At 40.2% G+C, this 13,549-nt stretch overlaps 1 protein-coding gene across 1 annotated transcript; it reads right to left on the reverse strand.

The window, feature by feature from the left end:
- Positions 1-231: 231 nt before the first annotated feature.
- Positions 232-13,507, reverse strand: si:ch211-1a19.3 (uncharacterized). Its single transcript, XM_056277255.1, has 5 exons — positions 13,057-13,507; positions 6,462-6,558; positions 5,120-5,273; positions 4,913-5,034; positions 232-1,527 (listed from the first exon to the last, which is right to left on the reverse strand). Coding segments are annotated over exons 1-5 (690 nt in total). The 5' UTR covers positions 13,372-13,507; the 3' UTR covers positions 232-1,525.
- Between the last annotated feature and the right edge of the window lie 42 nt (positions 13,508-13,549).

Consider the following 13,549-nt stretch of genomic DNA (forward strand, 5'->3'; position numbering starts at 1 on the left):
ACAACATCCACCACCATCTGTCCTTCCACATTCCTCTCCTTGACTCCATACCTTCCCATCACCTCCTCATCACCTCTGTTCCCTTCACCAACATGCCCATTCATCTTTAAGCCATGTATCATAACTTGATACTTTTCTGAGAGAATTTGATGATCTTAAAAATATCTCTTCATGAATCATATGAAAAAATGTATTTAATGTATATACAATTATTGTTTATCTGAGAGAAGCTGGATAATTTTGGATTTTAATTTGTGTCCATCAGTTTTCTGATCTTTTTCAAAGCATTTCATAACTAAAGCAGAGTGACATTACATTTTAACATGAAATCTTTTCACACAGTAACACAATCATTGGGATTTTACTGAAAACCTTTGGTTGGGATCTTTAAAGGGAAAGTGATCAGCTGGTAAGTAGAACTCTTTTTAATTCAATGAAGCCGAGCAAAACAGTCAGAGTTTGTGTTTTTAAGTTGAAAGGGATAAAGTGGATTTGTTCGGGTTGGTTTTCTTGTGTCGGTCCAGACTCAGTAACGTATAATGACCAGTTGGGCGCGCTGTCTCCTCTTCCCTTGTTGAGCAGATGACACTGCTCTTGGTTTGTCTGAAGATCAACACTTTTAAAACCAAAATCTGCTGTACAAGAATTCAGTGTCCTTCAGGCAGTTCTGATCTATCTGGATGAATCTGTCTGGTTTATCGGGATGGTGGTGATTTGTCACCTTGTTCGGTCGGCCTCGCAGCTCGTTCGCACAGTGAGTCGTTGGAAACGTGTCGGTGCTCTACACCATCTAGAGTAATGTGTGTCTGAAATGAAAGAGGAGAATACTGACGAGCATATGAGGAATCACCACATAAACCAGATGTGAGATGTTCTGTGCTGGTTCTGGTTTCTCCACAGGGAGAGGAGGAGTCCTCCTCCCAAACACCACGCCTGACAGGCCTGTTTGGACCTGAAGGGGGGAGGAGGAAAGCTGCTCCTCCTTTCTTTGGTTTAATGAAGATGTTTGATCGAAGCCTATCTGACCTGGCCTCTGTTGGTCTGCCCTCATATTGTGAGCCCTGTGTGTGTTTGTGTTCTCTCCGTACATCTCCGTGCAGCACCCTCACGCCTCGTAAGAGCTGAACTACACCGTTAAGGTGTTGGCGACGTTATTCTGCCTGCTGTCAGGTGGTGTAAGGTGGTGTAAGGAGCTGATGCTCATTGTGGTCCAGCAGCGCTGAACAGGAAGCACATTGTTTAGCTTCACCACAACAGTGCCGGCTTTTTCTTAAGCTTTAGAAAAACACAGGCAAAAAAAGGCTGAAATCGTTTTTAAAAGTAAAAAATACCTGCCCATCTTTTATGTCAAAGTAAATTTCCTGCTACACAAATAAAACAAGTTTCAAATAAAAGTTCTCCCATCATGTGTCTGTGGACAAGATGAATGTACAGTAGTCTTATTGTCCATCTGGTTCAAGGTTCTCCTGTTTGTCCTGAAAAACGGTGATTCCCACGAAGCCTCGGACCCCAACAGCAGCCATGTTCCTGCACAGAGGAGACCCTCCTCAGAATCAGAACATTCATCTCAACTTTAACTACGTATATCAACATGTATTAATGTTGGCATGAATGTTAATAACATTAACAATATTGATAATGTCAGCATGAACATGCAGCATGCTGGATGCCTAAATCCTCGGTATGGAGACTTAATGCTTCACACTGTCTGTGACACCAGCCTGTAGACTGAACACAGCGGAGGTCACATCTCATGCTAAATATCTCATGTTAAACACCTCATGCTAAATATCTCATGTTAAACACCTCATGCTAAACAGCTCATGTTAAACACCTCATGCTAAATATCTCATGTTAAACACCTCATGCTAAACAGCTCATGTTAAACACCTCATGCTAAATATCTCATGTTAAATATCTCATGCTAAATAGCTCATATTAAACATCTCATGTTAAACATCTCATATTAAATATCTCATGTTAAATATCTCATGTTAAACACCTCATGCTAAATATTTCATGTTAAACACCTCATGCTAAATATCTCATGTTAAACACCTCATGCTAAATATCTCATGTTAAACACCTCATGCTAAACAGCTCATGTTAAACACCTCATGCTAAATATCTCATGTTAAATATCTCATGCTAAATAGCTCATATTAAACATCTCATGTTAAACATCTCATATTAAATATCTCATGTTAAATATCTCATGTTAAACACCTCATGCTAAATATCTCATGTTAAACACCTCATGCTAAATATCTCATGTTAAACACCTCATGCTAAATATCTCATGTTAAACACCTCATGCTAAACAGCTCATGTTAAACACCTCATGCTAAATATCTCATGTTAAACACCTCATGCTAAACACCTCATGCTAAATATCTCATGTTAAATATCTCATGCTAAATAGCTCATATTAAACATCTCATGTTAAACATCTCATATTAAATATCTCATGTTAAATATCTCATGTTAAACACCTCATGCTAAATATCTCATGTTAAACACCTCATGCTAAATATCTCATGTTAAACACCTCATGCTAAATATCTCATGTTAAACACCTCATGCTAAACAGCTCATGTTAAACACCTCATGCTAAATATCTCATGTTAAACACCTCATGCTAAACAGCTCATGTTAAACACCTCATGCTAAATATCTCATGTTAAATATCTCATGCTAAATAGCTCATATTAAACATCTCATGTTAAACATCTCATATTAAATATCTCATGTTAAATATCTCAAACATCTCATATTAAACGTCTCATGCTAAATATCTCATTAAACATCTCATATTAAATATCTCATGTTAAATATCTCATATTAAATATCTCACATTAAATATATCATGTTAAACAGCTCATATTAAATATCTCATGTTAAACATCTCACATTAAATATCTCATGTTAAATATCTCATGTTAAACATCTCATATTAAATATCTCATATTAAACACCTCATGCTAAATATCTCATGTTAAATATCTCAAATATCTCATGCTAAATATCTCATATTAAACACCTCATGTTAAATATCTCAAACATCTCATATTAAACGTCTCATGCTAAATATCTCATTAAACATCTCATATTAAATATCTTATGTTAAACATCTCATGTTAAACATCTCATATTAAATATCTCATATTAAATATCTCATGTTAAATATCTCATGTTAAATATCTCATGTTAAATATCTCGTGCTAAACATCTCATGTTAAACATCTCATATTAAATATCTCATGTTAAATATCTCGTGCTAAATATCTCATGTTAAATATCTCATGTTAAATATCTCGTGCTAAATATCTCATGTTAAACACCTCATGCTAAATATCTCATGTTAAACACCTCATGCTAAATATCTCATGTTAAACATCTCATGCTAAATATCTCATGTTAAACACCTCATGCTAAATATCTCATGTTAAACACCTCATGCTAAACAGCTCATGTTAAACACCTCATGCTAAATATCTCATGTTAAATATCTCATGCTAAATAGCTCATATTAAACATCTCATGTTAAACATCTCATATTAAATATCTCATGTTAAATATCTCATGTTAAACACCTCATGCTAAATATCTCATGTTAAACACCTCATGCTAAATATCTCATGTTAAACATCTCATGCTAAATATCTCATGTTAAACACCTCATGCTAAATATCTCATGTTAAACACCTCATGCTAAACAGCTCATGTTAAACACCTCATGCTAAATATCTCATGTTAAATATCTCATGCTAAATAGCTCATATTAAACATCTCATGTTAAACATCTCATATTAAATATCTCATGTTAAATATCTCAAACATCTCATATTAAACGTCTCATGCTAAATATCTCATTAAACATCTCATATTAAATATCTCATGTTAAATATCTCATATTAAATATCTCACATTAAATATATCATGTTAAACAGCTCATATTAAATATCTCATGTTAAACATCTCACATTAAATATCTCATGTTAAATATCTCATGTTAAACATCTCATATTAAATATCTCATATTAAACACCTCATGCTAAATATCTCATGTTAAATATCTCAAATATCTCATGCTAAATATCTCATATTAAACACCTCATGTTAAATATCTCAAACATCTCATATTAAACGTCTCATGCTAAATATCTCATTAAACATCTCATATTAAATATCTTATGTTAAACATCTCATGTTAAACATCTCATATTAAATATCTCATATTAAATATCTCATGTTAAATATCTCATGTTAAATATCTCATGTTAAATATCTCGTGCTAAACATCTCATGTTAAACATCTCATATTAAATATCTCATGTTAAATATCTCATGTTAAATATCTCATGTTAGTTGACAGGTTAGTCAACTAAAGTCGACTGAAGGGTCAGACCCTTGATTCGACTGAAGGGTCAGACCCTTGATTCGACTGAAGGGTCAGACCCTTGATTCGACTGAAGGGTCAGACCCTTGATTCGACTGAAGGGTCTGACCCTTCAGTTGACTAAGGACCCTTTAGTTGACTGGTTAGTGCAGTCGCACATGGGACGGGCAACCCGGGTTCGGTTCCCAGTTGCCCCCTGAATTCGCTACAGTATTATAATGTGTCATCGTTCAGCGGTATCAGGATGAAGTTCAGATCTTTTCATGTCCTGATTCACAGATCTGTTGCCTAAATTAATGTCAGTGAGAATCTGTTTCCCAAAATTTCTCAAAAATGAGTTGTGAAATATTCCAGGGAGTATTATCTGAAAAGTGGTTTTGGTTTGATATTAAACTTTACTGTCCCAAACACCTCAGCTGGATTCCTAAACATGGTATTTTTCCACGTGGAAGCATATCCATATCATGTGAAATCCCTTTCCTGATATTCCCGGTATTGCCCCAGTATACTCACAGGTAAGGAGACGCAGGCTGCAGCAGACAGCGCCCACCAGTGGTAGAAAGCTAGTGATGGCATTGGCGGCATTTTTGGTGGTCTGCTGATGGGTTTGGGGATCAGCCTTATTACACGTCAGCCTGCAAGTCCACACAGAGAGAAGTTAGTACACACAGCGCCGTGTGGCCACCAGACGCTGCTGCTTGGCGACTGCTGAGGACTCACAGCTTCTTCTCCAGCTGCTGCCTGCTGCTGTGGCAGCTCTTGGTCAGCTTCTGGGCCTCCATCAGCTGGCTCACCGCCGCACTGCTCTGGTAGAAACACGAGGCCGTCTGGTTGAAGGCCTGGGTCAGGTTCATATGCAGGGTCTCCAGCTGGTCTGCATCAGAACACAACCGCCCAACATCCCTTTAAGAGCTGACAGACAGTCATGACAGAACATGCAATTGTCTAAATGCACACGCACAAAAGCTGAACACAAACAGGAAACCTGCTCACACACCCACAAAACCTGCCCACGCAAACACATACACAAACCCTACACACAGCCCGGGGCTCCCCGGGTGTGGCCGAGGGGCTGGTCGGGTGTCCTACAGGATGCTCTGAGATCTACTCCGTGGTTTGTGGTGGGGGTCTTGATTGACGTGATTCATCTATTTGAATATGAGGGATTCGGCGGACTATGGCATTTCCTTATAAGGTCATATCCAGCTGTGGCACGACTTATCAAAACGCCCCGTGTACTGAACTCTGTGTCCTCAAGGAAACTATTTTCGGAGTTGGCAGGCCGGCCCGGCCCGGCCCGGCGAGGGGTTTCACCTACCCTGGTTTACTTTTCCCAGTCTGTGCAGCGCTCCGAAAGACTTACTTCTTCCATTCTAGCACATTAAGGCTTGACAGGGGAGGGGCCGATCCTTATCCAGCGGGGCAGCTCCCCGCTCACACAAAGCCTTTTTCCTATCAACTTTATACAGGAATTCATCACTTCCCCCGACAGGTCCAGGACAGGAAGTCCTCCTTTGCAAAACGCTTTTCCTTAAGAATTCTGCTTCCTGTTGGGGGGCTGACAGAATTGTTTTCAGATGATCTGTCATCATTTCATAAAGCTCGGTGGACGGGCTTTTGCCCTTATAAAGTCTCGTCACTGGGTGGTCAGCGCAGTGGGAATGCCTCCATCAGCTGCGAGGCTCTCGGCTCGGCTCGGCTCGGCTCGGCTCGGCTCGGCTCGGCTCTCCCCGGGCAGCCTCCTAACCCACCCACCCACCCGCCGCTGGGATGGTCCCAGCAGGCGGGCTGGAGAGGCCTCCGCCGCTCTAATGCTGTGGCGAAGATGAGGAAGATAAACAAGTGGCTCTTAAAAGTCTCAGCCTTCATCACTCATCTCTGAACAAACCAGCCAGCAGCAACTCCGTCTGCAGGGGCAGCAACCAACCAATCACATTTATTTATTTACTCTGACTCATGGTCGCTATGGTTACAGGGGAAAATGCAGCTAAGAATACAGCAGAGGAGAAAATGCTCCTTTCATGGCCGGGCGCTGAGCCGGGCCTGAGGAATATTTTCCTACCTTGGTAGAGGGAAATCTGGGCTGTGAGGTTCGCCTCCATGTCCCTGTGCTCCTCAATCTGCTGCTCCAGGTCACTGATGTTCCTACTGAGGAGAACCTGCAGGAGAACCATGTGGACAATAGGGCAGTTACACACCGTGTACTCTGGCACTGTGTCAGTACTGTTACAGGTACTGCTCTCTGTGTACCATGTGTATCAGTGTGTACTGTGGCACTGTGTCAGTACTGTTACAGGTACTGCTCTCTGTGTACCATGTGTATCACCGTGTACTCTGGCACTGTGTCAGTACTGTTACACGTACTGCTCTCTGTGTACCATGTGTATCAGTGTGTACTCTGGCACTGTGTCAGTACTGTTACACGTACTGCTCTCTGTGTACCATGTGTATCAGTGTGTACTCTGGCACTGTGTCAGTACTGTTACACGTACTGCTCTCTGTGTACCATGTGTATCAGTGTGTACTCTGGCACTGTGTCAGTACTGTTACACGTACTGCTCTCTGTGTACCATGTGTATCAGTGTGTACTGTGGCACTGTGTCAGTACTGTTACACGTACTGCTCTCTGTGTACCATGTGTATCAGTGTGTACTCTGGCACTGTGTCAGTACTGTTACACGTACTGCTCTCTGTGTACCATGTGTATCAGTGTGTACTCTGGCACTGTGTCAGTACTGTTACACGTACTGCTCTCTGTGTACCATGTGTATCAGTGTGTACTGTGGCACTATGTCAGTACTGTTACACGTACTGCTCTCTGTGTACCATGTGTATCAGTGTGTACTGTGGCACTATGTCAGTACTGTTACACGTACTGCTCTCTGTGTACCATGTGTATCAGTGTGTACTCTGGCACTGTGTCAGTACTGTTACACGTACTGCTCTCTGTGTACCATGTGTATCAGTGTGTACTGTGGCACTGTGTCAGTACTGTTACACGTACTGCTCTCTGTGTACCATGTGTATCAGTGTGTACTCTGGCACTGTGTCAGTACTGTTACACGTACTGCTCTCTGTGTACCATGTGTATCAGTGTGTACTCTGGCACTGTGTCAGTACTGTTACACGTACTGCTCTCTGTGTACCATGTGTATCAGTGTGTACTGTGGCACTATGTCAGTACTGTTAGAGGTACTGCTCTCTGTGTACCATGTGTATCAGTGTGTACTATGGTACTATGTCAGTACTGTTAGAGGTACTGTTGTCAGTGTACCATGTGTATCAGTATGTACTGTGGTACTATGTCAGTACTTTTAGAGGTACTGTTGTCAGTGTACCATGTGTATCAGTGTTTCTAATCACTAATGAACCAACAGGAACTTTATAACGATCATGCTGTCATGTAAAGTGATCAATCAATAAATGTGAAGTTCACAATAGTAATAACATGAACATAGTAATAACAATGTAATAACATGAACATAGTAATAACGTGAAGATAGTAACATGAAGACAGTAATAACATGAAGACGGTAGTAACATGAAGATAGTAACATAAAGACAGTAATAACATGAAGACAGTAGTAACATGAAGATAGTAGTAGCATGAAGATAGTAGTAACATGAAGATATTAATAACGTGAAGATAGTAGTAATATGAAGATAGTAATAACATGAAGATAGTAGTAACATGAAGATAGTAGTAGCATGAAGATAGTAGTAACATGAAGATATTAATAACGTGAAGATAGTAGTAATATGAAGACAGTAATAACGTGAATATAGTAGTAACATGAAGATAGTAATAACATAAAGACTGTAGTAACATGAAGATAGTAATAACATGAACACAGTAGTAACATGAAGATAGTAGTAACATGAAGACAGTAGTAACATGAAGATAGTAGTAACATGAAGATAGTAATAACATGAACACAGTAGTAACATGAAGACAGTAGTAACATGAAGATAATAATAACATGAAGATATTAGTAACATGAAGATAGTAGTAACATGAAGATAGTAATAACATGAACACAGTAGTAACATGAAGACAGTAGTAACATGAAGATAATAATAACATGAAGCTAGTAGTAACATGAAGACAGTAGTAACATGAAGATAGTAGTAACATGAAGATATTAATAACATGAAGACAGTAGTAACATGAAGATAGTAATAACATGAAGATAGTAGTAACATGAAGATAGTAATAACATGAAGATAATAGGAACATGAAGATAGTAGTAACATGAAGATAATAGTAACATGAAGATAGTAATAACATGAATATAATAGTAACATGAAGATGGTAGTAACATGAAGATAATAGTAACATGAAGATAGTAATAACATGAAGATGGTAGTAACATGAAGATAATAGTAACATGAAGATAGTAATAACATGAAGATAGTAGTAACATGAAGATAATAGTAACATGAAGATAGTAGTAACATGAATATAATAGTAACATGAAGATGGTAGTAACATGAAGATAGTAATAACATGAATATAATAGTAACATGAAGATGGTAGTAACATGAAGATAATAGTAACATGAAGATAGTAATAACATGAAGATAGTAATAACATGAAGATAATAGTAACATGAAGATAGTAATAACATGAATATAATAGTAACATGAAGATGGTAGTAACATGAAGATAATAGTAACATGAAGATAGTAATAGCATGAAGATAATAGTAACATGAAGATAATAGTAACATGAAGATTGTAGTAACATGAAGATAGTAATAACATGAAGATAATAGTAACATGAAGATAATAGTAACATGAAGATAGTAGTAACATGACGATAGTAATAACATGAAGACAGTAGTAACATGAAGATAGTAGTAACATGAAGATAGTAATAACATGAACATAGTAATAACATGAAGATAGTAATAGCATGAAGATAGTAGTAACATGAAGATAGTAATAACATGAAGATAGTAATAACATGAAGATGGTAATAACATGAAGACGGTAGTAACATGAAGACAGTAATAACATGAAGATAGTGGTAACATGAAGACAGTAATAACATGAAGATAGTAATAGCATGAATATAATAGTAACATGAAGATGGTAGTAACATGAAGATAATAGTAACATGAAGATAGTAATAACATGAAGATAGTAATAACATGAAGATAATAGTAACATGAAGATAGTAATAACATGAACACAGTAGTAACATGAAGACAGTAGTAACATGAAGATAATAATAACATGAAGCTAGTAGTAACATGAAGACAGTAGTAACATGAAGATAGTAGTAACATGAAGATATTAATAACATGAAGACAGTAGTAACATGAAGATAGTAATAACATGAACACAGTAGTAACATGAAGACAGTAGTAACATGAAGATAATAATAACATGAAGATATTAGTAACATGAAGATAATAGTAACATGAAGATAGTAATAACATGAAGATAGTAATAACATGAAGATAATAGTAACATGAAGATAGTAATAACATGAATATAATAGTAACATGAAGATGGTAGTAACATGAAGATAATAGTAACATGAAGATAGTAATAGCATGAAGATAATAGTAACATGAAGATAATAGTAACATGAAGATTGTAGTAACATGAAGATAGTAATAACATGAAGATAATAGTAACATGAAGATAATAGTAACATGAAGATAGTAGTAACATGACGATAGTAATAACATGAAGACAGTAGTAACATGAAGATAGTAGTAACATGAAGATAGTAATAACATGAAGATAGTAATAACATGAAGATAGTAATAGCATGAAGATAGTAGTAACATGAAGATAGTAATAACATGAAGATAGTAATAACATGAAGATGGTAATAACATGAAGACGGTAGTAACATGAAGACAGTAATAACATGAAGATAGTGGTAACATGAAGACAGTAATAACATGAAGACAGTAATAACATGAAGATAGTAATAACATGAAGATGGTAATAACATGAAGATGGTAATAACATGAAGATAGTAATAACATGAAGATAGTAATAGCATGAAGACAGTAGTAACATGAAGACAGTAATAACATGAAGATAGTGGTAACATGAAGACAGTAATAACATGAAGACAGTAATAACATGAAGATAGTAATAACATGAAGATGGTAATAACATGAAGATAGTAATAACATGAAGATAGTAATAGCATGAAGACAGTAGTAACATGAAGACAGTAATAACATGAAGATAGTGGTAACATGAAGACAGTAATAACATGAAGACAGTAATAACATGAAGACAGTGGTAACTCGAGCTGGTTGTATGAGAACTTCCTGTCTACACATCAGATCAGGTTGTAGTTCCTCTGGTGGTGTCTCAGAGGTGGTGGATCTTCTGCCACACATCCGACATGTTGGAGCTTCACAACACTGACGCGTTAATCTGCTCTTCCTCTTTAAGGCCACCTTCCTCTCCGTCTATCTCGTTTGTGAGGCAGTGATTAAAAACAGGCCGGGGCCATGAGGACATTCCTCCGTCTCAACACACACTCCACTTTTGGTTTATTCTCAGCTTTAGCTGCAGTTTAGCTGTACTTTACTCTTAGCTTTAGTTTTAACTTGACTTCTAGTTGTAGCTTTACTTGTAGCTTTACTTGTAGTGTAGTTTAGCTGTAGTTTAGCTGTAGTTTAGCTGTAGTTACGTTTTAGTGTAGTGTAGTTGTAGTGTAGCTGCAGCAGAAGAGGTTCTGGAGGATCTGGACCATCACACTTCAAGTCTGGCTGGAAAGAGACTTGTCAGACACACCGCCTGTTCCACTACTGCCGGTGCAGTACTGAGTAAAGTTTTCCCTGGGACGGTACAGGTAACAGGACCATGAAGTCCTGGTACTGTGGCTGACTCACGGTGAGAACATGTGTGAGAGCAGGACCAGTGTGAACAGGTGGTGGTGGTGGTGGTCCAGGTGGTTTCTAGTCATGTGGGCTGTCAACTAAAGAACATTTCCTAGTTTTCATTTGTACACATGAAAAGAACAAAATTACCTCACAAAGTATTTATTCCAGTACTTTTTCACTAGGACACTAAATGACTCTGGCTCGAGTCCTGTTCTTCCTCAGTACTTGGCTTGTATTGGAGGCTTGAGTCCTGTTCTTCCTCAGTACTTGGTCTTGTATTGGAGGCTCGAGTCCTGTTCTTCCTCAGTACTTGGTCTTGTATTGGAGGCTCGAGTCCTGTTCTTCCTCAGTACTTGGTCTTGTATTGGAGGCTCGAGTCCTGTTCTTCCTCAGTACTTGGTCTTGTATTGGAGGCTCGAGTCCTGTTCTTCCTCAGTACTTGGTCTTGTACTGGAGGCTCGAGTTCTGGTCTTCCTCAGTACTTGGTCTTGTATTGGAGGCTCGAGTCCTGTTCTTCCTCAGTACTTGGCTTGTATTGGAGGCTCGAGTCCTGTTCTTCCTCAGTACTTGGTCTTGTATTGGAGGCTCGAGTCCTGTTCTTCCTCAGTACTTGGTCTTGTATTGGAGGCTCGAGTTCTGGTCTTCCTCAGTACTTGGCTTGTACTGGAGGCTCGAGTTCTGGTCTTCCTCAGTACTTGGCTTGTACTGGAGGCTCGAGTCCTGTTCTTCCTCAGTACTTGGTCTTGTATTGGAGGCTCGAGTCCTGTTCTTCCTCAGTACTTGGCTTGTATTGGAGGCTCGAGTCCTGTTCTTCCTCAGTACTTGGTCTTGTATTGGAGGCTCGAGTCCTGTTCTTCCTCAGTACTTGGTCTTGTACTGGAGGCTCGAGTTCTGGTCTTCCTCAGTACTTGGCTTGTACTGGAGGCTCGAGTTCTGGTCTTCCTCAGTACTTGGCTTGTACTGGAGGCTCGAGTCCTGTTCTTCCTCAGTACTTGGTCTTGTATTGGAGGCTCGAGTCCTGTTCTTCCTCAGTACTTGGTCTTGTATTGGAGGCTCGAGTTCTGGTCTTCCTCAGTACTTGGCTTGTACTGGAGGCTCGAGTCCTGGTCTTCCTCAGTACTTGATCTTGTACTGGGGGTCGAGTCCTGGTCTTCCTCAGTACTTGATCTTGTACTGGAGTAACGGAACTCGTCAAGTCGCGTGTGACTGCTGAAGTGAAAGAGTAGCAAGAGCAGCAGTTCCTCTTCCGGGAAGTTCCCTCAGCCCGAACCCCGAACTTCCACCTTCTCTCCTCAAGGCTCTCGTGTCTGGAGGTGGGGAACAGGTTGTCTCTTCACATGTATCTGTCAACCTGACCCAGCACGCACACACACGCACACACACACACACACACACACACACACACACACACACACACACACACAACCACACACACACACACACAGACACACACACACCCACACACAGACACCCCCCCCCCTGTTCCGTGTTTCGGTTCCTGGTGGCTCCTGGTGACCTGCTCTCGGGGAGACGTGGGCGGCGTTGAGGAGCCTGAACGTTCTACACACCAACACAACACCGCCTTGTCCCGTACAACACCAGACACTACTGACACACTTTGACCCCCACAGACCAGAGTTGCCCCTGATGACCCCAAAGAGGTTTGCCAAGCCTTAGAAGAAGAGAGGGGGGGGGGGGAGTGAGGGAGACAGAGGGTTGTGGGAGGAAGATGGAGGTGAGGGAGCATTGTGTCTCCCTGGGGAGGGGGGAGTTAGAGGAGGTGAAACAAACACTCACATTTTCCTGTCGGCAGGCATCCAGGGAGACGTTGATGGCATCCATGCGCTGCAGGAGCCGCTGCACCTCCTCCTGTTTCTGGGTGACGTTCTCCCGGCCCTCCTCCACCATCTCCTCCAGCGCCACCTTGTTCTTGCTCCACACCACCTTAGCCCCCTCCAGCTTCTCCGTCACCTCCTGCAGCTCCGCTTGGCACTGGGAGGCACTCTTCATGGTGGGGGAAGTGGCCCACACCACAATGACGATGAGGGAGACGATGGACCAGAGCGACAGGAGCGCGATGACGATGGTCTGTGATGACTTGGAGCTCGTCATGATGAAGATGTGTGAGGAGTAAAGTCCTGCTGCGGGAGTCAAGCTGGAGGTGTGTGTGTTTATGTGCGTGTGTGTGTGTGTGTTTGAGAGAGAGAGAGAGAGAGAGAGAGAGACACAGAGCTCCTCTCAGAGTGACTCCTCAGACTGAATGAAGGCTGGACATCAGTCTTCAGTTTGG

The sequence above is a fragment of the Lampris incognitus genome, chromosome 3 (genome assembly GCF_029633865.1).
Source record: "Lampris incognitus isolate fLamInc1 chromosome 3, fLamInc1.hap2, whole genome shotgun sequence".
In the NCBI taxonomy this organism is placed as follows: domain Eukaryota; kingdom Metazoa; phylum Chordata; class Actinopteri; order Lampriformes; family Lampridae; genus Lampris; species Lampris incognitus.

Bases quoted from the DNA above. Each gene is read 5' to 3' on its own strand.
- si:ch211-1a19.3 (XM_056277255.1), bottom strand. From the start codon at position 13,371: ATGACGAGCTCCAAGTCATCACAGACCATCGTCATCGCGCTCCTGTCG. The intron at 6,559-13,056 runs GTGAGTGTTTGT...GTTCTCCTGCAG, and splicing joins ATGCCTGCCGACAGGAAAAT to GTTCTCCTCAGTAGGAACAT. The intron at 5,274-6,461 runs GTAGGAAAATAT...GTTCTGATGCAG, and splicing joins CCAGATTTCCCTCTACCAAG to ACCAGCTGGAGACCCTGCAT.